This window comes from Hippocampus bargibanti, linkage group LG13 (assembly GCF_051943395.1).
Source record: "Hippocampus bargibanti isolate YZ-2025 linkage group LG13, ASM5194339v1, whole genome shotgun sequence".
Lineage (NCBI taxonomy): Eukaryota > Metazoa > Chordata > Actinopteri > Syngnathiformes > Syngnathidae > Hippocampus > Hippocampus bargibanti.
Genome location: NC_142746.1, coordinates 11,794,928 through 11,819,702, shown reverse-complemented (window position 1 = coordinate 11,819,702; position 24,775 = coordinate 11,794,928). Strand labels below are relative to the sequence as shown.

The 24,775-nt window shown below is 40.4% G+C and overlaps 1 protein-coding gene across 2 annotated transcripts in view; it reads left to right on the top strand.

Annotated features, from left to right (window-relative positions):
- The first annotated feature begins 574 nt into the window (after positions 1–574).
- LOC148889323 (cartilage acidic protein 1-like) overlaps positions 575–24,775 on the top strand; it is a 29,371-nt gene continuing 5,170 nt past the window's right edge. Inside the window, exons 1-14 of one of the 2 annotated variants that reach the window (XM_089012544.1) lie at positions 575–691; positions 5,653–5,840; positions 7,330–7,526; positions 7,809–7,945; positions 11,583–11,739; positions 14,611–14,745; positions 15,806–15,948; positions 19,156–19,292; positions 20,693–20,775; positions 20,906–21,006; positions 22,350–22,518; positions 23,432–23,577; positions 23,689–23,731; positions 23,823–23,966. In XM_089012544.1, coding sequence (XP_088868670.1) covers positions 5,659–5,840; positions 7,330–7,526; positions 7,809–7,945; positions 11,583–11,739; positions 14,611–14,745; positions 15,806–15,948; positions 19,156–19,292; positions 20,693–20,775; positions 20,906–21,006; positions 22,350–22,518; positions 23,432–23,577; positions 23,689–23,731; positions 23,823–23,966 — 1,774 coding nt within the window. In that variant the 5' untranslated portion in view covers positions 575–691; positions 5,653–5,658. The remainder of the gene's footprint in view (positions 692–5,652; positions 5,841–7,329; positions 7,527–7,808; positions 7,946–11,582; positions 11,740–14,610; positions 14,746–15,805; positions 15,949–19,155; positions 19,293–20,692; positions 20,776–20,905; positions 21,007–22,349; positions 22,519–23,431; positions 23,578–23,688; positions 23,732–23,822; positions 23,967–24,775) is intronic. The other variant, XM_089012545.1, reaches the window with a different exon arrangement.

Here is a 24,775-nt window from a genome sequence, read left to right as displayed (position 1 = left end):
ATTCTTTATAAACCTTTCATATACTGTATGACCTGACCCCTACAAATGCAGAGGGTAAAAAATACAAGTACAAACTCTGTTCACTTGAGGTGTTTAACAACATTTTACAGCTTGCAACCACTGTGCTCCAATCGCAGCGTGGTGACATCAAAGTGACATGTTGATGTTTGTATGCGATGAGTCACAACCACCTGCCGCTGGATTTAGACCGATAGATTCTCACGCAATAACAGTGGAGACAAGAGCAGCGGTGCTTTATGACCTCAGCACTTTCAGTTTGAAGCCTCACAGCACCGACCACTTTTAAATTATGGTGGGAAACGTCCTTGGGATGTGAACAGGGCGCGCACGCACACACAAACTCACACACTTACACGACACACGCGACATCCTTCCAGCTGATCCCCGCTACCATCGCACTAAACATTGAGGACACGCCCACAACATCATCTCCGCCTTATCATTGGTCGTCTACTTAAATATTCACCGAGCTTTGCGCTGATTGGCACCGATCGCCACTCGAGACATTTCTTAAAGCAAAACCTTCAGAAGTTGAGTAAAAGGAATAAGTGGCCAGAAAAAAAGACTCGCGTGTGATAATAGCGGAATCTAGAGGGAAACATACCAAGGATAGCGACTATTGCTGGAGGCTTTGATTGGAGTTTTCTCCCTCCCCTCCTTACCTTCCTGGGTGAGTGTCTCATTCAGTTGCTGCTGGCTATGACTGAATGCAGAATGCGTGGCCGAAATATGCAAAGTTGAACTTGGTGCAACAAGTCGACGTATTTCAATGCCTGTGCATCCCTTTAAAAATCTGCCCACCCTTGATTATTCATTTTTGAAAGCTTGACGAAAGCAACGTTTTTAAAAATATGTATGTATACGGTAATATAGTTTAGGTGTTGTAATTTAGATTAAAAAAACAAACAAAAAAAAAAAAACAACCGCGTTTGAACGATGATTTTATTCTAAATAATGATACTAATCATACTACTACTACTGCTACTACTACTACTACTACTACTACTACTACTACTACTACTACTACTACTACTACTACTAATAATAATAATAAAACATTTTATTTATAAGTGCCTTTCAAATCTCTCAAGGACACTTCAATCACAATCACAAAACAGGCACATAAATAAAACCACAGATATAATTATAAACAGAAACAGGAGATAAAACTATACCGAGAATGTGATTTTAAATAGATGGGTTTTGAGATGGGATTTGAAAACCGGAAAATAATCAATATTATGGGTGTTTGGAAAAAGTGAGTTCCAGAGTTTGAGGGCAGAGTGGAAGAAAGCTCTGCCTCCTATTGTGCTGAGACAGGCAGGGGGCACACAGAGGTGGAGGGACGATGAGAATCTGAGGGACAAGAGGGAACATAAATTTGAAGAAGGTCAGATAGGTATGGGGGCAAGGTTATGGATGCCTTTAAATGTATAAGTATTTTGTAGTCAATTCTAAGTTTGATCGGGAGCCAGTGGAGCTGTTGAATGACAGGGGTGATGTGGTGATAGGTCGTTCTGGTGATGATGCAGGGTGAGGAATTCTGGACTAGTTGTAGTTTGGGGAGAAATGTATTTTGCATTATTTTAGAAAGGGTGGATGTCAAAAGCTTGCACATGTTGTGTGATATGAACACATCCAAACATAAATATTTTGGTAGTAGTTCACTATCTATTACGTTTCTACCTAAAAAGTTCACTTTTTTGTCTATGTATGTTGACATATTGTAGAAAATAAGGTAATAATATTAATAACACACGGATGCCAAAAAGTGAAACTGATTTAAACTTAAACTTGTCTCAAAATATCCTGCAAATTCCATCAAATATATTTGTCATCATAAATATTATGATTAAAACATACTGGTAAGTTTTCCCCACAGGCAAGATTTGTGACAATAGAAGACATTGTGCAGTCAATATTGTGACAATGCTGGTCTGAAATTGTTGCAGGGCTACTTTTGTTCTTGATGGATAAATAAAAGCTTAACTTTAATGGTGACTGTTGATTACTGCGAATGAAAGTAAAATACGCTAGGATTCGTCCAACCTTGTGTGCGTGCTTGTGTGAGTGTGTGTGTGTGTGTGTGTGTCCTGCAGCGGGGGTGTCCTTCACAGCGATGAGATTCCTGTGAGCGTGTTTTGAAAGTGAACATCTTCACTGGCTCTTTGTCGCAGTGTTATCAGGATGAGAGCTGAGCATGAACGCTCCATGAGGCACATGCTGATGCTGCACGCCGCCGTAATGGCCTCTTAATGCCAGTATAAATAACCCAAAGTGAAAACATTTCTCGGGCCTGAGACGACACATTTTTTTCCCCCAGGCTATTTCATGCGATTTGACCATTTTACAAAAAATAAAATAAACATGTTTGCACACAATGGGAGGAAGATAACAGTTAAGCATGCATTATATCTTGAAAAACAACTGAGTGCACATAACTGTCCAGGACTTCTTGCACCAAGTAAAAAAAAACCTGCTGTAACTTTACTTTAAAAATGGAGATTTCGTGATGTGAATGCAGGTTGGGTGTCCTTGACTGGAAAAGGCACCACCATACTATTTTATCAATGCTGTTCCCTGTGGTTTCACACCCTCGCCTGTCTTTGGACTTACTTTTCCTTGTATGGGACATTGACTAAATTATGGGGGGTTGTCACTTTTTAAGGATGCACCAACTGAGAAATACAACCTCTGTCTAACTTTAAAACAAAAGAAACTTTTCATCCATCTACAGTAATGTCTCCTTCCACTTAGTGACATTCTGGTATACTTGCAGAATGCGGGAAGGGGAAAAATATGTGTTTTTCCTGCAGTACCATTTTTAATAACTCATTGACTGCCAGACGATGTCCAAAAATGTGTCCACTCCAGTGCCAGGATTTTTTGTAATTGTCACTTGAATTCCAGGACCCAAGAATATTGAGTTTTAGGACTAAATAAACATTCAATGCAGCATAAGAAATCTTAGACTCTCTTCTTTCATCAGAAAAAAACAGAGTTAATTCCGAAATTATATGGGTTTGGAGTTATATAAATTTGAAATGAGCATGACTGTTCAAAATACAATGAAATACTGTACATGCATATTGGTTTATATAGCGCTTTAATAACAGCTGAAGCTGGAAGAAAGCACTAACATGGAAAAAGGGGAATGCTGCCCGCTTGTGGAAGGGGAAAACATTGCCAGAGGCCATGGCCAGCGCTTTATCGGGACCCAAACAGGAAAAAAACAAATTTGGGAATGGTGCTCTATGTCATATTTTCAATTCCCGAATAATTTCATGAATGACAGTTGTTTAGGGTCACTATTAATGAAGCAGGAATCAAAAGTAAAAACAAAAAGATTCTTTACTCTTTGGGACGGCACAAAATGTTACTGCCTAACACAAAAGGGCAGGTAGAGCAGACGAGCCAAGCGAGGAGAGAAAAAGTGGGAGGGCTTGGTTGGGAGAGTTTTTATAAAGACGGACAGGATGTGAAGTCATGACAGGAAGCCAGAAAAAATAAAATGTGTAAAGATGGACAGAATGTGACATGATGTCAGGCAGTCCGAGAAAATAAAACGCTGTAAAGAAATAGAAAAGATGTTAAAAATGTGTTTGTGTAGTGAATTGCCCTGACAGCAGTTAATGAGTTAACAGGGAACCCATGGAGAGTACAACTTAGCTGGGCTGCTCAGAGCTGTAACTTTGAAATGCACTCTCAACCAGAAATGTATTCCAAATAGGACAATGTATACGCTTGTTTACAGCCCTTTTCTAATGCTCAGTTGGTTCCTACTTTTGCTTGATTGACTGTTGGGTAAATCTCCTTCAAACTGACCACCTCATTTGTCATCACATTTTGGTCTCATGGAGAGAAACTTGCCTTGTGTGGAACCTCCATTGTTGTAAAGTAACTTTGTAATAGTGACTAGCTATGCAGCCACTAGCGATGGATAAGGACGGCCGGGCATTTTCGGCCCCCGTGATATTTCTGCAGTTGTCAAGCGGATGTGCTTCCTCTCACGGCCGATGGGCTTTTGAGGGTATTACTCAAAGCTCAATGTGGTTTTTATCTTGAATTGAATTGTCGAGCGAGATATTAAAGAGGCATCAATCACGTAGTGGCTACACACTAGCATCGAGGGAGGAAGCTGCAGCAGTAAAGCAACCGTGGAGTGATGACGAAGGTTTCCTGCATAAATCCACTGGCTGGGCAAATCAACTTGTCAGCTTATAAACGGCACTTAGTGTGTGTATGTGCGTGTGTGTATTGCAGCACTGTTGTTGTCTTTTAGTTCAACTTTAAGGAGGTGACCTTCTGCTTTCTAGTCTTCCACTCTTGGATGATTGTATACTCCCGATCTTCAAATTTTATATATACTGAATACATATTTTAAACCTGCCAGAATTTAACAAGCCAATTGTATCAAGTCTTTGCTCCCCCTTATCTGACCACAAATTGTACTTTTGTACCTCCCAGTGTGTCATTATGCCACCACGACTTCCCAATTTACAATTGGCCAGCATTCCTTGGGTCACATCAGTTTACCCTGTGTTCTCATCGGCCTTGGGCTGAGATGCTGTTCCCCGAATGGATTTTCTGTCCTGCAATTCCTTTGCCTGTCTTTGCGTGATGGGTTGTTCACTTTCTAAGTCTGCAGAATGCAGCTGAGTGCAGTGCTATATCTTCATCTTTATGTCTGAGCGCAGCAAAAAGCTCGCCCCAAAATGCGCCGCCGCTCAACTCACCGTAATAGATTTGGAGAATTAGCAATACGAGTCGCGTGTTGTCGTTGGCAAATACACGATTTACTGTTATTGTGCGATTCTCATTTGCCGGTACCGCTCGGGGAAATATGCTATCGTTCATAATGAGCACATTATTGTTATTGTTATTGAGATATTATTGGCATAAGTCATTGGAGAGGGGGGAAACTTTGTAGGTCCAATACACGTTGACGTAAATGAGCACAGAGTAGGCGAAGTGAACATTACAGCTCAATGGTGGTGAGAGGTTGCAGGCAACACTGACATAAACAGTTAGCAAATTGGCACAGAGTCGTGAGTGTGCTTGTCAGTCTGGGTTTTTTTATTGTCGCATTTAGCACAGCTCTGTGCAAAAAAAGTCTGAGGCTTACATTTGACTTGATTTTGTCTCAATGCTACAACTACGGACTGTGGAAGTATTACCTCTCAGAAAAGTGAAAATTATTGTAGCAGTGTCGGTTAGCATGCTAACTGGTAGCACCAGTAGGAGAATCATTGGACTAAGCATACACCTGCAACACCTATAGGGGCATTTCAGAAAGTAGAGTTATTAAAAATTCCATTCTTCATTCTTAACCCTCTTATGTTGAAAAAAATCACGTTGATTATGTTTTGGGTCATTTTTATCCGTATGTAGAAACTCACACAAAACTGTCAAATAATAGGTGACATCAGCAACAACTGTTTCTGAGATGTTATAAACATACTTGAAAAGAAAGACAACATATTTTCTATCCCATTGGGATATTTTAGAACTGTTTTGAAAAAAAGGAAAAGGAAAGGATATCCAGTGCTTTCGTCAACACAAAAACGGAAATGGGTAAAATTGACCAGTAACATAATATGAGGGTTAATAAAAATCCATTCCTCTCTTCAGGTCAAAATGTTGTGGTTAGTTCTATTCCTGCCTGCACTTTGCTGGACACAGCGTTCAGAGCCGATGTTCTCGGCAATCACCAAAACCATGCTTCCTCCCGACTACGACAACAACCCCACCCAACTCAACTATGGCGTGGCCGTCACCGATGTGGACGGGGATGGAGACCTGGAGGTGTTTGTTGCAGGGTAAGTGAGTCGGCGAAAATTATTGGGGTATTTTGTCAAATGATTCCAGCCTGAATGCTTCTCTCATATTGTTTAATTTCATCCATTACACAAATTTGAACAGATGATTGAATTTGTGAGTGATAGCTATCGAAGTGCGGATTGGAGGTGCACTTCATTTTCTGAGCTAAAGGTTGAAGACAAAGGCAAAAGACTTAAAAAGACTTGGAGCTCACTCATGTGATGATAATGGATGATATTGGACAGAGCGCCACTGATGGAGATGCTTTGGCAAGCTTGCTTCTAACCAATGAAGCGGCGATGAATCCCTCACAGGCTGCAGATAGATGGATGCAAATGGCCGCGCCTCATAAATGTCTTTTCTGCAAAGACATCCCATTCAGCAGTGATTCTGAGAGAAAGAGAGAGAGAGAGAGAGAGAGAGAGAGAGAGAGAGAGAGAGAGAGAGAGAGAGAGAGAGAGAGAGAGAGAGAGGGCATCACATTTGAACATCATTCCAAGCTTCATTTATATGACTCGGTTGACATAATGACCTTCGGAGACAAAGTTAAGAGTTGTGCTCACATTTTCGTTCTTTTGCGGTTTTATGAATTTGTAAGAGGCAAAGTTAGAGAAGGATGACATTTCATTCCATGCTGAATGTTTACACATAGAGCACATTTGACAATAAACTTGTACTTGACTTGGCTTGAGATGAATATTTAATCACTTCAAAAACTTTGCTCCACCCTTCAAAATTCCATCATAAAAAGGACTTTTTTTGTTTAACAATTTTAAATAGTTCCCAAAGTTTCTTAACAACGTTGACTTGCAAATGTGGAACCCGGACGATGGGCATAATAATAACCAGCCTGTATAAACAAAGAAAGCATTTTTACCTCTGGAGGCACCACTTCTTATTGTCTCACTGATAACACTTGACAAACTTGTGGTGCATGCAGCACACATTGTGTTAAATTGGATTTATGATTCAGCAAAATTCAGAATGGATCATTTACAGGACCTAGGCAGATAATGCAGATATACAGGAGTTGTTTAAGTTTACATTTGAAAGGTGGCAAGCACTCAACCCAACTCCACATAGTTGCTGTTTAATTCTATCTTTTGATATCCTCTGCGTAAGCAGCAACTAGGAAAGTCAGAATTTCATTTTTCCATCCATGCTACTGTGGTGTTTTTATCTTGAACCCAACAGCAACGAAAAAGGAAAACTTCCCCTTGACCCAAATCAGTTACAATTTCAAGCAATTTGTTTTGATGCCCCATATTTTTTTACTTCAAGATGGCGCCGCGAGAGTTGCTGCCTTTCCAGCATCTCCAGTATTTCTTTCTTTCCTTTCCCCTTCCTTTCATAACTTTGCTTCTGTCAATTTCTCCACTGCGAGACGAATAAAGGTACATCTAATGAAAATGCACATCGTTATTGGAAGAACAAAAGCAACATGTATGTATCATGTAACATAGTATTTCACTCCGTCCACATTGGCAGTTACAACGGTCCTAACCTGGTTCTGAAGTTCGACAAGCTGAGCAAGAGACTCGTCAACATTGCCGTGGACAATCGCAGTTCCCCGTTCTACGCCCTAAGAGACCGCCAAGGCAACGCTATCGGTGTAACGGCGTGTGACATCGACGGAGACGGCCTGGAGGAGATTTACGTACTCAACACCAATAACGCCTTTTCTGGTAACATTACTTTTGTATACCCGAATGAGAAAAATCACAATCCAGCAGAAGAAGAAAAGCTTTGCTGCTGTGAGTGTTTGTCAATTTAAGACCTCAGGCATGCTCGCTTCAGATTTTTCACAAGATGTTTATTGTTCGAGGTTTTATGTTGAACCCTCCAAAAACAATGCGCATTTCAGTTTAAAAAATCTACATTGGAAAAACAATTTCAGGATAAGCGGGACAGAAAAGGATCGATGAATGCCGACTCTCCGTGTTGACCATCTTTGCATTTTCATGAAGGACATGCAACATACACTGACAAACTGTTCAAGTTCCGAAATGGCCGATTTGAGGATCTGCTGAATGATGACATTAACGAACACAGGGACGTGGCTAATCGTATGGCTGGACGCTCAGTGGCCTGTGTGGACAGAAAGGTAAACACATGCACAAGACAATAAACTCACGTGTCGTCTGCGGACGTGCATGGTTGCCACTGTTTGTTTACCAGTGATAATTCATGCCCTGCCTGTGCCGCCCTCCTCAGCTTGTGCTCTGACACTTCATTTGGGGAGAATGTTGGGCCATTTTCTTCCCCCTGTCCATCGCCAAGCAGTGTAATTACAGAGACCAGGGCTCGTATATTTTATAGAACATCGTACAAGGGGATGAGTGATGACTGCTCTTTGCCCGGTATCATTTTCTCTATTTTTCCATTTCGACCCTTCTTCATTTCTTTTCCGCCTCTTTTACTTTCTCTGACGGACTCTTTCTTTGTCTCTTATCACACGCTGACTTCCAATCTAGGAATAAAGAAGCTAATAGTCAAGAGAGGACAGCTGGGTTTGCAATATTTTTTTTTTCCAACCCGCAGTCCCATTTCGGTGAACACTGATGGCTTGTGCACCTGCCACCGTGATTGGAGAGATATCTACGTATAATGGCATAATACTTTAAGAGCCAGCCAAAAGGCGCGGTGTGTGTTCTTCCGTTGCGGTTCCGGGAGGCTGACGGGCAACATGCATTCATTAAATTACATTCAAACAGACAACAAGAGACGTGGAAATGTTGAGTAATGGGTGACTGATGGGTACATGTTGTCTTGTTTGCGCCTAAAGAAATAATTCGGTAGCATTTTACATTCAAGGATGTATGAATTGCTTTGACATTAGTTATCAGTTGGCACTTTGCAAATTTAACTCATTCACTGCTAAACGTGCAAAAATGTGTCCACCCCAGTGCTTGGTCTTGAACTCACCTGCACTGTGCAGTCGGCATGCCAACCACTTGACTACCTGGCCGCTATTTAACAGACAATGTTTCACAAAGCCTTATCACCTAGTGCACCTGATGTAGGAAAATGGAATAAAATAGACTCGTTCATTGGTTGTGCAGCTAATAATACAGTGCATCGAGTGTTCGGTTAAGTATCGTCCACCATAGTAACAAGTAGCAGACCCAAGTTTATGTCAACCTATGCTGCGACTAATTCTGAAACCTGCTAACTATATAACAACTGTACCCATTTATAAAAGTATAAAGTCAAACCCTCGCTTATGTAAAACACAGATAGACAGATCAATTAAAAACAGATTAAGTCAATATGAGGGCATTATCGCCTACTGAATGTTTTCGTGGGAAGGTGACAGAGGAGGCATGCAAATCAGGCAGCACCTGACTTGCACTTTGCAAAGCTGCACGTCACACTCATCACACTGGCAACCACATTGACAGAAATTAGCCTTGTGCAAAGATATGTACAGTAAAGTCTCGTTATATCGATATCGGATATATCGATAGTCCTGGTTATATCGATACTATTTCTATGCACGCACGGAGAAAATTACATGCAAACAGGGTCGGATATATCGATAGTCCCGGTTATATCGATATTTTTTCGGACTCCCTTGAATATCGATATAACGAGACTTTACTGTATATTGAAAAATCATTGACTTTTAGATTTGTTAAGTGCCTGAGGCCTATTTCATTGCAGTTCAGTTTCATTTTTCATGCTGTAAGGGTGTGTGTGTGTGTGTGTGTGAGCGTGTGTGTGTGTGTGTGTTTGTATGCATGAGTGGGGCTCTCCCCCCTCTGCAGGCATCAATGAGACATTTGATGACATGAAAAAAATAATAATAAAAAAATAAAATTGCTACATCAAGCAGAGTCGTTTGCCGTTCTCGCACAAATACCATTTAGGTTCGACACAAATGATAAAACTGTGAGTGTGTTTTCTCATATGCATGCCTTCTCGTTGACTGAAATATGTTTCGGCCTGGTGGGAAAACTCATTGGAATCAAGTGTGTAGTCTATTAGTGTGGTTCCGTTTGTGTCTGCAGGGGCTCTGACTGATAATGGAGTGTGAAATTAATCTCTAAAGGGAGGCGGGGGAAGCGGGTAAAAGCAAGGAAACTGGTAAAAGGGGTTTGATTAAAAATGTGTTTTTTATTCTGATTTAGGGTTTAGAGAATGACTGAAATGTTTTAAGATATATGGTCTCATAACATTTTCTATCACATCCAAATAAAAATTTGCAATTGTACTTTTCGGCTGCTGCAGTTACCAGGACAAGACGCAACCGGGCAGAACACAGTTTTAAACAGGAAGCTGATTGGCTGAACAAACACTGCAAGGCAGTCTTAAGAGATAAAACTGTCCGCAGGTGAAAGTAATGGAAAGGCAAGGATTTTGTTTGAACTGAAGACTCAACGTTTGTTCTGTTCAATACGCATGAGCATCTGGATCGCTTGAAATACAAAATCTTCCTTTCTGGGGGAGTTGGCAGTTTTGGTTATTTTGTGTGAGACCCATTTGTGAGACCAAGTCTGCGGTTTCAGCATATCTCTTAGGACAGTGGTGTCAAACTCATATTCGTCGCGGGTCACAGTTACAGTTTCCCTTGGAGGGCCGTTATGAATTTTGGGAAATTATATAAATGTTTCATCATCTCCACATATTATATCCATAGCACACAACTAATATTTGAATAACTAGTTTTCAAATTTGAATTAAAAAATAATGACTGTTTTTGGGGTTTACATAGGACAATTTCAAATTTTGGTTCAGAGTTGAGCAAGCATTTGCTTTCGCGGGCCGAATAAAATGATATGGTGATGATACGGATTTGGCCCCCGGGCATTGACTTTGACACTGGCGTGTTAGGATATCAGAAGTCTTTGTTTGGAACTTTTTTAAAGGACACATTGATCAGGAACAAAATGGGAGCAACTCGGGTCATGTCGTGTCATGTGGTAAGCGCTATAGTATCGCTCAGTGTAAGCATGGCTATGGCAACGACTGAAACAAGGTCAAATATTAAAAGTTAGACTATAGAGCATTGACGGTCTGTTTCGTTAAACCAAAGAGGTGGAATGTTTCACTCCATTTCATTGCGAATAGAAGAGACTTGATTTGCTCTTTCAACCCCAACCCCATCCCTCTTCAATTGCTGCTGTGGACTGCAAATTTCCCCATTGCGGGACGAATAAAGGTATTCTGATTCTGATTCTGATTCTGATTCTGAAATGGACTTTGGTAGCATAGGATTTTCAAGGTTTTCTTGAAGCTCACACTCTCGTATGCACAATAGATACCACAGGGTCAAAAGATGCACGCATTCCCCTTCCAATGAACTTTTTGTTTGGACTTTTTCCTTGAAGAAAATAAATGGAAATTGTTCAGGTTGAGCACAAAGCGGAAATTGGTTTCGTATTGAAATGTTAAAGAAATGGATGTTTTTCAGCACTATACCACATCACAAAATTGCTTTGTCTTTGTCACTGGTAGTGACACATCTACCAGCTACAGCTAGAGACAATAAATCCTCAAGATGAACCCTTCCCAGACATATGGTCTAGACCTCAATATGAGTCCGAGGTCATTTTTTTGGGGGGTTTTATTGGATTTTCCTAGTAAACTCCTATAAGCCATTATATTAATCACCAAGAAGCCTACACACAGACATTTAAGCGCTAACACATATGACAACATACTCATTTTTGGTATCATTGGTTGACATGTCAATAATTTGAGCTATTTAACCAAATGTAAACTTTATTTTTCTTAACCAGGGCACAGGTCGCTATGCCATCTACATAGCAAATTATGCCAGTGGCACAGTGGGCCCACATGCGCTTATAGAAATGGACGAGGCGGCAAGTGACCTTTCGCAAGGCGTCATCGCCCTCTCAAATGTGGCTGAGCAAGCAGGGGTCAACAAGTTCACTGGTGGGTAAATGCATGAATGTTTGTGTGCATGCGTGCGTGCGTGCATGTGTGTGCAACACAGGATAATCCTGCACCATAGCAGCCATAATGTGATTTACACAGACGTGTGCAGAGGAGCATGTGCTTGTTGTACCCACACTGTCTAAAATATTGGAGCAAGAAAGGATGCGAGATTTGAAACGGTGTCAGGTGGGAAGATATATATATATATATATATATATATATATATATATATATATATATATATATATATATATATATATATATATATATATATATAGAGAGAGAGAGAGAGAGAGAGAGAGAGAGAGAGAGAGAGAGAGAGAGAGAGAGAGAGAGGGTGCGGCCCGGTAGTCGAGTGGTTAGCACACCGGCTTCACAGTGCAGAGGTTGCCGGTTCGCGTCCCGGTCCGGCCTCCCTGTGTGGAGTTTGCATGTTCTCCCCGGACCCGCGTGGGTTTTCTCCGGGTCCTCCGGTTTCCTCCCACACTCCAAAAATATGCATGGCAGGCAGATTGACCTGCTGCAAATTGTCCCTAGGTGTGAGTGTGAGAGTGACTGTTGTATGTCTTTGTGTGCCCTGCGATTGGCTGGCAACCAATTAAGGGTGTCCCCCGCCTCGTGCCCGATGACAGCTGAGATAGGCTCCAGCAACCCCTGCGACGCTAATGAGGAATAAGCGGTACGGAAAATGAGATGAAATGATATATATATATATATATATATATATATATGTATACAGTAAAGTCTCGTTATATCGATATCGGATACATCGATAGTCCCGGTTATATCGATACTATTTCTATGCACGCACGGAGAAAATTACATGCAAACAGGGTCGGATATATCGATAGTCCTGGTTATATCGATATTTTTTCGGACTCCCTTGAATATCGACATAACGAGACTTTACTGTATATATATATATATATATATATATATATATATATATATATATATATATATAAGGGAGAGGAGGAGAATGTCAGTCGTCCCTTTGTCAGTTCTTTACACCAGTCAAATTCACGAGAGGCGAAGGGGAAGGGCGAGACACGTACGAGCTGAAATCACGATAGTTGGCATTTTATCAGTTCATTATTTTCCGTATTTTATGTCTGTTTCTTTTTGATGGTCGAATTGTAACTATTCAGCTTTGTAAAATATGTGAAACGGAACAACAGGAAGCATGATATAAATCGTGCAAAAGAAGGTTCATTTGAATATTCAAGCACAGAGGCGGAGATGCTTATAGCAGGAGGCCATTTTTTGTACTCCAAATGAGTCACATTATACAATGTTTACAGAATGTGCAAATTAACTCATTCACTGCCATTCACAAATTTATTCGGGAATTAAAAATATGATAGAGCGCCATTCCCGAAATTTTTCGGGTTTTGTTTTTTTTCTTGTATGGGTACCGATAAAGCGCTGGCCATGGCCTCTGACAATGGCCTCTGGCAATTTTTTCCCTTCCACAAGAGGGCAGCATTTCACCTTTTTTCCCCATATTTGCGCTTTGTTCCAGCTTCAGCTGTTGTTAAAGCATTGTATTGCATTGTATTTTGGACAGCCACCTTCATTTCAAGTTCATATAACTCCAAACCCATACAATTTAGGAAATAACTATTTTTTTCTGGTGAAAGAAGAGAGTTTAAGGTTTGTTACGCTGCATTGGATGTTTATGTAGTCCTAAAACTCAATATTCTGTGGGTCCTGGAATTCAAGCAACAATGACAAAAACCCTGGTACTGGAGTAGACACATTTTTGCAAATGTCTGGCAGTGAATGAGTTAATGCAAAACTACAACTGGGAGTACTAATTAATTTATTTAAAAAAAGTAAAGTGAAAATGAAAAAAAGTGATACATATTACACAGCGATTCTATGTCTATTCAAATGCAAATTCGTCATTAAAGATGAAAACAACGTTAATGTCAGAATTCTGACTTCATTTTCTGAATTCCGACTTTGAAGTCATAATTCCGACCTTTAAGTCAGAATTCACACTTTAAAGAAAATATTCTGAGATTAAAGTCAAAATTATAAGATTAAAATCAGAATTCTGAGAACGTCTCAGTGTGAAGTTTGAGAGTCATGTCAGAATTCTGCAAATAAAGTAGAATTCTCCATTTAAAGGCAGAATCTTGCCAATTTTATTTTTAAGGCCCCAATCCTTTTCCATAGGCAGGTAACTCAACATGCAGGAAGATTTTTTTTTCCATTAAAAAACTGCACCCGTACCTGTATCTGCCTTTTGAAGGGTAGCACGTACCCTTGGAACGTTTTCTTGATATCAAAACCTGTAACTGGTTCCTCTCTCACTTGAACAAACAATTCACATTCACATCATTCAGGACACAAAATGCACAAAATAAAATGAAAAAAACAGGTGATGTATACTTGCGTTCTTGTCAAGACGGAACAACAAATGACAAGCGGACCATTTTGCCCGTGATTTCTGTCTTCGATAAGCGACACCCTTGCGAGTTAAATGATTCTCCGTTCTGGGCCCTCCTCGAAAAGTCCTTAAAATTCATCCGAGTGAAGTTTTTGGCGATGGCCTGTTGACAAGTCAGTCTTCATCACATTTGTTTTAAGATGTCATCAAAAGCGGGCTGAGGGAGTTGTTCCAAAACTGTTGTGATTGATATAACGTACACAAGATAGCTTTTTCATCACACGATTTTCAGGATCGAGGCAGTCAGGGTAAGTTGTGTATCAAAATGGGAGGGCAGTCAACTCACTAATGTCACAGGGAAATATTGCTCCGCTCTTGAATACATCTTGAAGCGACAGACGACTAGTCAGCACGTTTGAACATATCAGCGTTTCCGAGCTGCTGTTTATTTTGTGTTCATTTCTGCTGCACAGGTGGCCGAGGTGTAGTCGTGGGGCCAATCGTGAGCCAGAGCTACTCTGATGTGTTTTGCGACAACGAGTACGGACCCAACTTCCTGTTCCGAAACAACGGAGATGGAACTTTTACCGATGTGGCGCAGCAGGCTGGTAAGAAGAAAGTAACGGTTTAAAGATTCTGACAGACTCGGAATAATAACTTGTCCGTTGAGACTTTTTTTCCTCCAAATAAATAAAGGTGTCAAAATCCCTCCTCCATCTCATTCTTTGGAAAATTCCAAATGTTATTAATATGCAAATATTGTTAAGTGAACTGGTGGCTGGAAGATGCTGCCTGTAACAAAATAATATTTTTTTGTGCACCGTTGGCGTCAGCTTTGAGACACGTGTGAGTTGTTCTTGTTGCTCTAGTAATCCATTTTCCCTCAAAAACAACCTCAAATGACCTCACTTCAGAGACGCCATTAAATTATCCGCTGAGCAAAATTGAACACTGTTGCGAACCAAAACGGCAGCCCCCACCAAGGTAAGTAAGAACTCTCAAATTAATTGAAGGAGTGGAATTTTACCGCATTCTGTGCAGTATAAAAGATAGAAAAAGAAAAAAAATATATTCTTCAAAAGATATAAGGATGAACATACATGTATTTGTATTTTTGCCATGGTGCCAGTCTGACTCAGTTATTTTAACTCATTCACTGCCATTCACAAAGTTATTCAGGAAGTGAAAATGCAACGTAGAGCGGCATTTCCGAATTTGTTTGGGTTTTGTTTTTTCATGCTTGGGTGCCAATAAAGCGCTGGCCATGCCCACTGTCAATGTTTTTTTCCCTTCCACAATGGGGCAGCATTTGCCTTTTGTCCATGTGCGTTGTTACAGCTTCAGCTGTTGTTAAAGCGCTCTATAAATCAATATGTATGTATTGCATTGTATTGTTGACAGCCACCCTCATTTCAAGATCGTATAAATCCAGATCCATATAATAATAATATAATTCACTCTTTTTTAATGAAAGAAGAGAATCTAAGATTTCTAACGCTGTACTGAATGTCTATGGAGTCCTAAAACTTAATATTCTGTGGATCCTGGAATTCAAGTGACAATGACAAAAACCCTGGCACTGGAGTGGACACATTTTTGCACGTCAGGTTAATTGTAACACTGCCTTAAGACAGATTTGTACACTACTGTGTAACTGTGTGTTATTAGGGGTGGAGGACCCCATGCAGCATGGCAGAGGCGTAGCCCTCGCAGACTTCAACCGTGACGGAAAGACGGACATCGTTTACGGCAACTGGAATGGGCCTCATCGTCTTTATATGCAACTCAACAACCGTAAGCAGAGGTTCAAGGTGAGACCAGACTTTCTGCCTATGCGTTTATTTTATAAGTAGGCAGGGGCTCAGCTTAACAGTGTACTGTGTCAAAAAATAAAAAAAGTTTTCATAACCGCTAATGGCTGTCATCAGTAATGAGTTTTTGGATTTTAAAGATGAAATCTAGACAGGGCTCAATATGGCTAGAAAGAGGAGGGGTGAGCAGTTACGCATGGAAAAATAGGGAGGGAGCGAGACAAAAAAAAACAACATTGATTTTGATTTATCTTTTATGATTGATGTGCATGGTACTAAAAAAATGGTGGCATGCATACTAGTCAACCTCAAGAACTGCATGAGCAGGTCTGTTCTAAAAATAGCTCACCAGTCATGGGACAAATGCATTAAAATAAAAGAAAAATGGTGTCCTTAATTTAAACTTAACATTGTACTTGTTTTTTCTTTACGTAATAGTACATCATGCAAACATAACATTGATTGTGTTTAATGGGGGAAAAACTATTGATTATATGCAAATATTTTATTGTTTAGATGTAAAATATGATCAAAATACAAAGAAACAGTGACAGAAGTTGAATTTTAAGGGGAATGTTGAGTACTTAATTACTGAAAGATGTGTCTGAGTAAATGTTATGCCGTGGTCAAATGCACATCGTCATAGCAAATAATCAATGTTAAGGTGCTTATGTGAGCCTGTGTTCTGCCAAAGTCAATGTGAAGTCAATACAACTTTACGATGCAGACAAAGGGTGTGAATAGTGGAATGGTTTCGGAAAGTACTGATGATCATATGTCCACGAGGCACGAGGTGGCGCTGGCCGAAGTGAGCTTCATTGTCGAAAGGAGCCGACATCTTTTATGAGGGAAATAAATGGCAGAGGACACATCTTTATGGGGGTCAAAGAAGGGGTTAATGTCTGACCCATAGCCTGAAGATAGTTCATCAGCGTGACACAAGTGCACATATTTAGACATGTTGTCATAAAGGACACTCACAAACACACACACACACACACACATGCACGCACACACACACACACACACACTTGCACATGCACGCACACACACACACAAACACACACACACACATACACACACGCACGTATACACGCACACACACGCACACACACACACACACACAAAGACAAATTGGATTAGGTGGCCAATGTTTTTTTTATTTGGTTAAATCAGGAGCCCGCAACAAATTTAAGATGGCTTGTTCCCACCCGGCTTAACATTCCCGCATGCTGTGCTGACCTTTGGCTTGCATAATGAAGCTGTTGTATCACTCCACTAAACCACTAATTAAATTGGGCTGAAACAGCAGCTTGCCACTGCAGTCGAAAGTGCAGATTAGGCCTGTTTGGGCTTTAATTAAAATCTATTACTGCACTTTTCTTTTTGAACACGCACACGCACTGACACACACACACACACACACACGCGCACACGCACACGCACACACACGCACACGCACACACACACACACACACACACACACACACACACACACACACACGTGCCCATTCGCTTAGGGTGTGGTTTCGCCATATTAATGTTTAAAATCATCAAACACATGCAAATATCAGAAAAGGTTAACGAAAGGAAATGAGATATAGATTTTAAATTTAGACTTTTTATATATTAACTCATTCACTGCCAGACGATGTGCAAAAATGTGTCCACTCCAGTGCCAGGCTTATTGTTAATTTTAATCAAATTGCAAGACCCACAGAATATTGTGTTTTAGGACTACATAAACGTTCAATTCAGCATAAGAAACCTTAGACTCTTTTCTTTCATCACAAAAAAGAGTAATTCCCAAGTTATAAGGGTCTGAAGTTATCTGAGCTTGAAATTGGGGCGGCTGTCCAAAATACAATAAAATACATATTAAGAATATGAATAATACATTTAATTTACAAGCGCCTTTCAAAGAACCCAAGGACACTTTGCAAACAAAATAAACAGCGTAACAATAAACACCGAAACAATAAAACCATAAATAAAAGTACAAATAATAAAAGACCTGATTAAACTAAACTGTGAATGCTATTGTAAAGAGATGGTTTTTGAGCTGGGATTTGAAGGTGGGAAGATTTCGGATGTATTGATTTATACAACGCTTGAACAACAGCTGAAGCTTTAACAAAGCACGAACATGGACACAACGCCTCGTGGAAGGGAAAACATTGCCATATCTCTAACCAGTGTTTTATCGGCACCCCCACAAGAAAAACCGAAACCAGAACAAATTCGGCAATGGTGCTCCATGTCACACTTTTCAATTCCTGAATAAATTCGGGAATGGCAGCTAATGAGTTAAGGGAAAAAAAGACTAAAATACTTGACCTTGTGTGCCAAGTACATTTTCATGATGACTGAATGATTCAATGCGGACTCCAAAGGCACTTTATTTACTGTATATTATATTCAACTGGAATTTAAGCAAATTACAAAAAAGACCAGCAGCCATTTGTTTGTGTTGCCAGTTCCGTTCAAATCTACACACACCTTTCAAATCCCATTCACACGGCGTCCCTGCAAATCTCCGCTTATGTGCATTTGAGGGAGTAAAGTAGGTCTTTGTCATCCATCATCCATCTACCTGACTGCCCGAAGCCCACCACCCTCTCTCCCCAGCTTCATGGCCTCCGTCGGCCACTGCCTCTCGTTCACCTTAAAAAGCAAGAAGGTCAACCAAACCCAGCAGCTTTATGAGCCTTATAATTAAAACACGGTGTAAATACTGCAGCGAGTGAAGGGTTGTTCAATAATTCTTTCCCGACTTATCACTGCATCAGTGAAGCAGGAAGACATCTGTTACTTTCATGTCCAAAAACACTGATGAGCTTTTTTTCCACGTGGTTTATTTATTTATCTTATAAAGACAGTTTATTTCTCTCAGTATAACCTGTCAATCTTAAAATAATCTTTACACTGAGGGCCTGATGATTTGACAGATTAGTTTTGGAGTCAAGGCGTACACTGAGCTTATTAATGATGTCTGCTGAGCAACATAACCTTGAGGATTCAAGGTTCTGGTATAAGATCAGTGCACACTTCCATTTCAAATAATTGTCATTGTCGGATCAAAGCCATAAAACAGCTTTCAAAAACAAATGATTTAAAAGCTACACATTTGCCAGCAAGAAAAAAAAACAGCTCACTGTAAAGACTGTTCTTCCAATTTCCTGTTGTAATGGTATACATTCTTTCCAGGACATAGCCTCACAGAAGTTTTCGATGCCATCCCCAGTCCGCACCGTTATTGCTGCCGACTTTGACAACGACAATGAGCTGGAGGTCTTTTTCAACAATATTGCTTACAGGGGGCCGTCAGCCAACAGACTGTTTAGGTGAACTTTACAATCTGTTGAGCTAGCTAGCGTTGGCTTCAGTTTTATGCTAACAAAACATGTTTGCAAGACTTTACAAATACAGTGTTAAAAATCCAAATGAGTTAATGATAGCAACTGAAATAATTGATTTTATGTCTATTGTTGTAATGTGAAATATATAGAGATTATATGTATATAGAGAGATATTTCTTATAGTGTTCGCTGCAGTGTCAAACCACAAAAAAATTGTCATTGTCATCTCCCAAGCTGTACCTAATGTTGTGGCCTTTGACTATGTTTAAAAGATTAAATTAGAAACGGGTACAAATTTGCATCCAAGGATCCTTATCTGCCATCCTACCTTTTGCACACTTGGGCGACTCTTTCATTAAAGACAGTTCTAGGTTGGGCTTCCTTGCTAGATAATATTAATTAACTCAGCCCTCCCAACACAATCTTAAGATTCATATCAAGTTGTTCAAAGCTTATTTTCAAACACAAACCCAAACAGCTTGAATGAAATATCTGATGAATGACGCGGATGAATTAGCGGATGAATCCAAACATGCGGAATATCAATAATCAGTTTAAGCCCCAACAGTTTTCTGGATCAAAACACGCCTGCTTGCCAGGTCACCAAAGGAGAATTTGTCTTTTTTGATGCAGTGATGGCGAGATGAGGGTCACCACTCCAGAGCACTTGGCTCTGTCGTCGTTTGTTATGAAGATGAAGTAACTAAATTATTTCTGCTCTCAGGCCATGATAAAAAACAAGCTTACTATTGTGCCATGGCTAATTAATCTAGGATAGGGTCAATCAATATTTGGCTTAGATTTATAGCATATTATATTGGACTTGTATGACACACATCATTTCCTGATGGAAATGCTGTGTGGTGCAAAGAGGAAAGGTCACTGCTTTTTTGGGGGGTGGGAGAATAATAAGCTAAAACATTTTTTGAATTGCAAGTCAAATCAGGAGACCGCAAAATTTGCTCTACAGAAAATTGATGATTTCCACCTCAGTAAGCACAGTTTACTCTATGTATAGTACTCCTTTTACATTGAGCCCCTTAGTGTTCAATTGTAACAGATACTGTAACTGAATACTGAACTGATACTTTTTTGTGACACATTTACATTTGAGTCTGCCATATTCTTGAAATGTTTGGACTTCACAATTTTGAACACTATTTTATTCGAATAAAACACATTCTCATCACAATTAATTTGTATCATTTCTCGTGTTCCTCATCAGGGCAGACTCAAATGAAAGAAAGTATTCAATCCCAACAAATTAAGACCGCTGTATCCCCAACTGCAAACCTCTGAAGTGTCCCTAATGTCGTCAATACGTCAGTGACAGCCGTGTGACACAGTGATCCCATTAACAGCATGCTCACTTATCTCACTGGCAGGGTGAGCAGGAGAGAGCATGCAGACCCCCAACTTGAGGAGCTAAATGTGGGCGAAGCTTCCGAACCAGAGGGACGAGGAACTGGTGAGTGGATGAAAAATTGGGTCTTGCAAGTGTTCTTCCGTCTGCCACTAGATGGCACTAAAACCCCGCAACGAATTTTCTGAGGTATTTTATGTACGTACGTACTCTCGTTATGATGTTCATTCTCCAGGAGCTGTAGCCACAGACTTTGATGGAGACGGTCGTCTGGAGCTGCTGGTGTCTCATGGTGAAAGTGCAGCTCAACCGCTTTCCATTTACAAAGTCAACCTCGTGAGTGTTAACCCTGAACAACTATTATCCAATCAAGAATTTCCAATTACATCATCCAGGAATATCTACTGTATACATATTGTATTGTATCTTGTATATAAGTAAGCAAACACACACACACAGTACATTAAAAATGTGTATGCACATAAAAAAGTGCAATTGTTTTCCTAACCCACTCAATAGGGAGCTGTGGATTTTGGGCAGACCAGGTTACTTTTACCCAAGATTATGTTTATTATTTTGACTGAACAGGCTGAGTTGAAGACGTGATTTGTGCGGGCTGAAGCTTATCGTTACCTTGGACGGAATTAGTTTTAACCAAATCTGTACTGCTAACCCATTTTTGGGGAGCTTGAATCATCAGTATTCTTGAAGCCTTGATTCACTGTCCTGTATTGAATCCATTGTCTCATTCCATTTTGGACCGAACGCTGGGTAAGATATTTCATCCAATTTTGGTTAAACCTCGCAGTTCTCAGAGTATATGTATCAGGCGGATATATGTTCAGATTTGTTATTGAAAATCAAGGCAATAATCTCAAATGAAAATTCAAAATGCAAAAAAAAGATAACTAAAAAGTTATCTTTTTTTTTGCTAGGCTTGTGGATATATTTTGCCATTTTATGTAACATATTTTCCGGTTTATAAGGCACACCCAAAAACCTTGATTTTCTTCAAAAGATGACCCTGCACCTTATATGCAGGTGAGCCTTATACAGTAAAGACTCGTTATATCGATATTCAAGGGAGTCCGAAAAAATATCGATATAACCGGGACTATCGATATATCCGACCCTGTTTGCATGTAATTTTCTCCGTGCGTGCATAGAAATAGTATCGATATAACCGGGACTATCAATATATCCGATATCGATATAACGAGACTTTACTGTACATGAAGTAATATTGAGCCACAACAGGTCTCGCAACTATTGTCAGCAGCCATCTACTCCATTTCCCACAGTAGCAGAAGTAGTGCATAACCGCAGTCTCTACCTTATATTTGCCTTATATTTGGAATCATTTTCTATATTTATGTATTATATTATGAAATACCTTTTTTCATTCATTTGGGGGGGGGGGGGGTGGCTGATACTCCGGTGTGCCTTATATGTGAAAACGTTTGAAAATACAGTATTCATTTGAGATGCGCATTATACTCCGGTGCGCCTTTAACACCGGAAAATACGGAAAACTTCGGAAATGGGACTGGCAAAAGTAAACACATTTTAAAAGAATATCCTCCCTAAATTTCATTCTAAAATATTTACAGTAATCACAAAAATGTTCTGAGAATCTCTTGAGGGTATTCCTTAAAGTTCCTTATTGGTGTGTCCTAAAGGGGACCACAAACTCATGGTTGCGTGTGATACCCCGGACCAAGTTTGGTGCTTTTGCCAGAGGAGCGAAAGTGGTTGTGTACACCAAGAGGAGTGGACCGCATACGCGTATCATCGATGGAGGGTCGGGGTACCTTTGTGAAATGGAACCAGTCGCACACTTCGGTCTGGGTAAGAAAGAAGAAAGATGGTGACGAGGTTGTAAAATATAAAAGCATGCTCGGGTGAGTTTGGTGTCACTCAAAAGACCTTTAGGTCAGGGAAATTACAAAAATTTGGATGAATGAATGGACAGAAGCTGAAGACGTCACCGTATGGATATATTGACCACTGGTCAAATTACTTTGCAATGTGTTTTTTGGGGGATATTGCTGCAACTGATAATTAATTGGATCACTCCAAAGCTTACCACTCTATGATGACCAGTAAAGTGAAACGCAAACATGGATTTTTACAGGAAACAATCAGTTGATTATTAAAACGGATGACGTAGCTACTGATGACCTGCAGATGGCGAAAAATTGAATACGCAGATTCAGAAAGTACAAAAAGTCATGAGTAAAGCATCCGACTGTTACCTTTGGCGTGATTAGACACCCGGGGGAGAGTGAGATATCTCTGCCAGGGGTTTGGGGGGTCGCGGACAGGTTCTGGCGCTGGAAAATAGCCTGCTTTGTGACAAACTGGCTCCCTGCTCTGCCCACTCAAGACAAGATCGTTTCGCCAAGTCCTGTTCTGTAAGGCCTAAAATACACACAAGCAACATTTTGGCAGTATCCTGACCTCTCAAGAGAACTGCACACTTGCTCAAGGCATCAGTCACTCACCACCTCTCAACTACAGAGTGACATAATGGAGCAAGTAAAGCTGAAATATTTCAAGGCACCCCTACTGCCTGGCAAAATAACCTGTGTTTACATGACAAATGCCACTTAAATATAGGTTCTTGGATAACCCTCCGATAAAAAATTGCCTTTACAAAACGGCCATTTTGACATTGTCAAACCTTTCCAATCGGAAAGATACATAGCTATCAATGAGATGTGAGGGTTAACAAGTGGTCTGTGCTTGCCTCATATTTAAGGTAAGGATGTGGCCACAAATGTGGAAGTGTACTGGCCAGATGGAGTCTCGGTTGCTCGACCTCTGGAACCGTCAGAGATCAACTCTGTGCTGGAGATCCACTATCCAAAAGATGACGATGAGGTCACACCCGCTGTGGAAATAGAGGTACAGTGGTCTGACGTGCTCATGTCAACCCTGACGTCATCGGAGCATAAAAACACAATTTGGTATTGTTTCTTTCTATGCACTGGAGTAAAGTGAGTTTATTTTTTGCAGTGCGGTCCTGGTTTTGCTCTGAATGAAAATGGCCGCTGCATTGGTAAGTTCAAAAAGATGGTTGTGGCGTGTATGTGTCCGAATTATCATCCAGAGTCTTTCCCTCCTCCTTTTCACCTCCTCCTATTCTTCAGATAAAGATGAATGTACCCAGTTCCCCTCTGTGTGCCCCTCCGACCGCCCTGTTTGCACCAACACTTACAGCAGCTTTAAATGCCGCGCCAAAAGAAGATGCACTCAAGGCTTTGAGCCCAACGATGATGGGTCTGCATGTGTGGGTGAGTGACCAAGGAGTTGTTGACTCATGTCACGTCCCAGAGTAACTGGCTTTGTTGCAGTTTAAAATCAAATCACACATTAACTCATTCACTGCCATCCCTGAATTTATTCTGGAATTGAAAATATGACGTGGAGCGCCATTCCCGAATTTGTTTGGGTTTTTGTTTTTCTTGTGGGGGTGTCAATAAAGTGTTGGTCAGACCTCTGGCAATATTTTTCCCTTCCACAAGGGGGCAGCATTTGTGCAGCGGCCCCACCATTTTCCCCTCATGTTACTCCAGAACAAAATATACTAGAAATGAACATTTTTTTTCAGATGAAAGAATAGAGTCTAAAGTTTCTAATGCTGCATTGAATGTTGATGTAGTCCTAAAACTCAATGTCCCGTGGGTTCTGCAATTTGAGTGAAAATGACAAAAACCCTGCCACTGGAGTGGACACATTTTTGCACTTCTGGCAGTGAATGGGTTAATAGCTCTTGAAACTATGCGGGTGGAATGCCAAATCAAAAATGTCATGTTCCTGTCGATAGCCCTCACAGCAAAAATACAATTATTGGGTATGAAGCGAGATCGAGCTCTCTTAGCATACCGTACACAACCGCTGTTAAAAAAGCGAAGCGCGGAGAGTCTTGGATGCCAAAATGCAAGTAGTAGCAAAACGACTATAATCGCTTGATATCAAAATCTTTACTGTGCTAAAATCTCTGACCTTGTCCCTGCACACCTGCTGCCTTGCATGCCAAATCATTTTTACATGCCGACTCATTTTACATGTGATTCCACTGGTGGCCATTAAGGTACACACA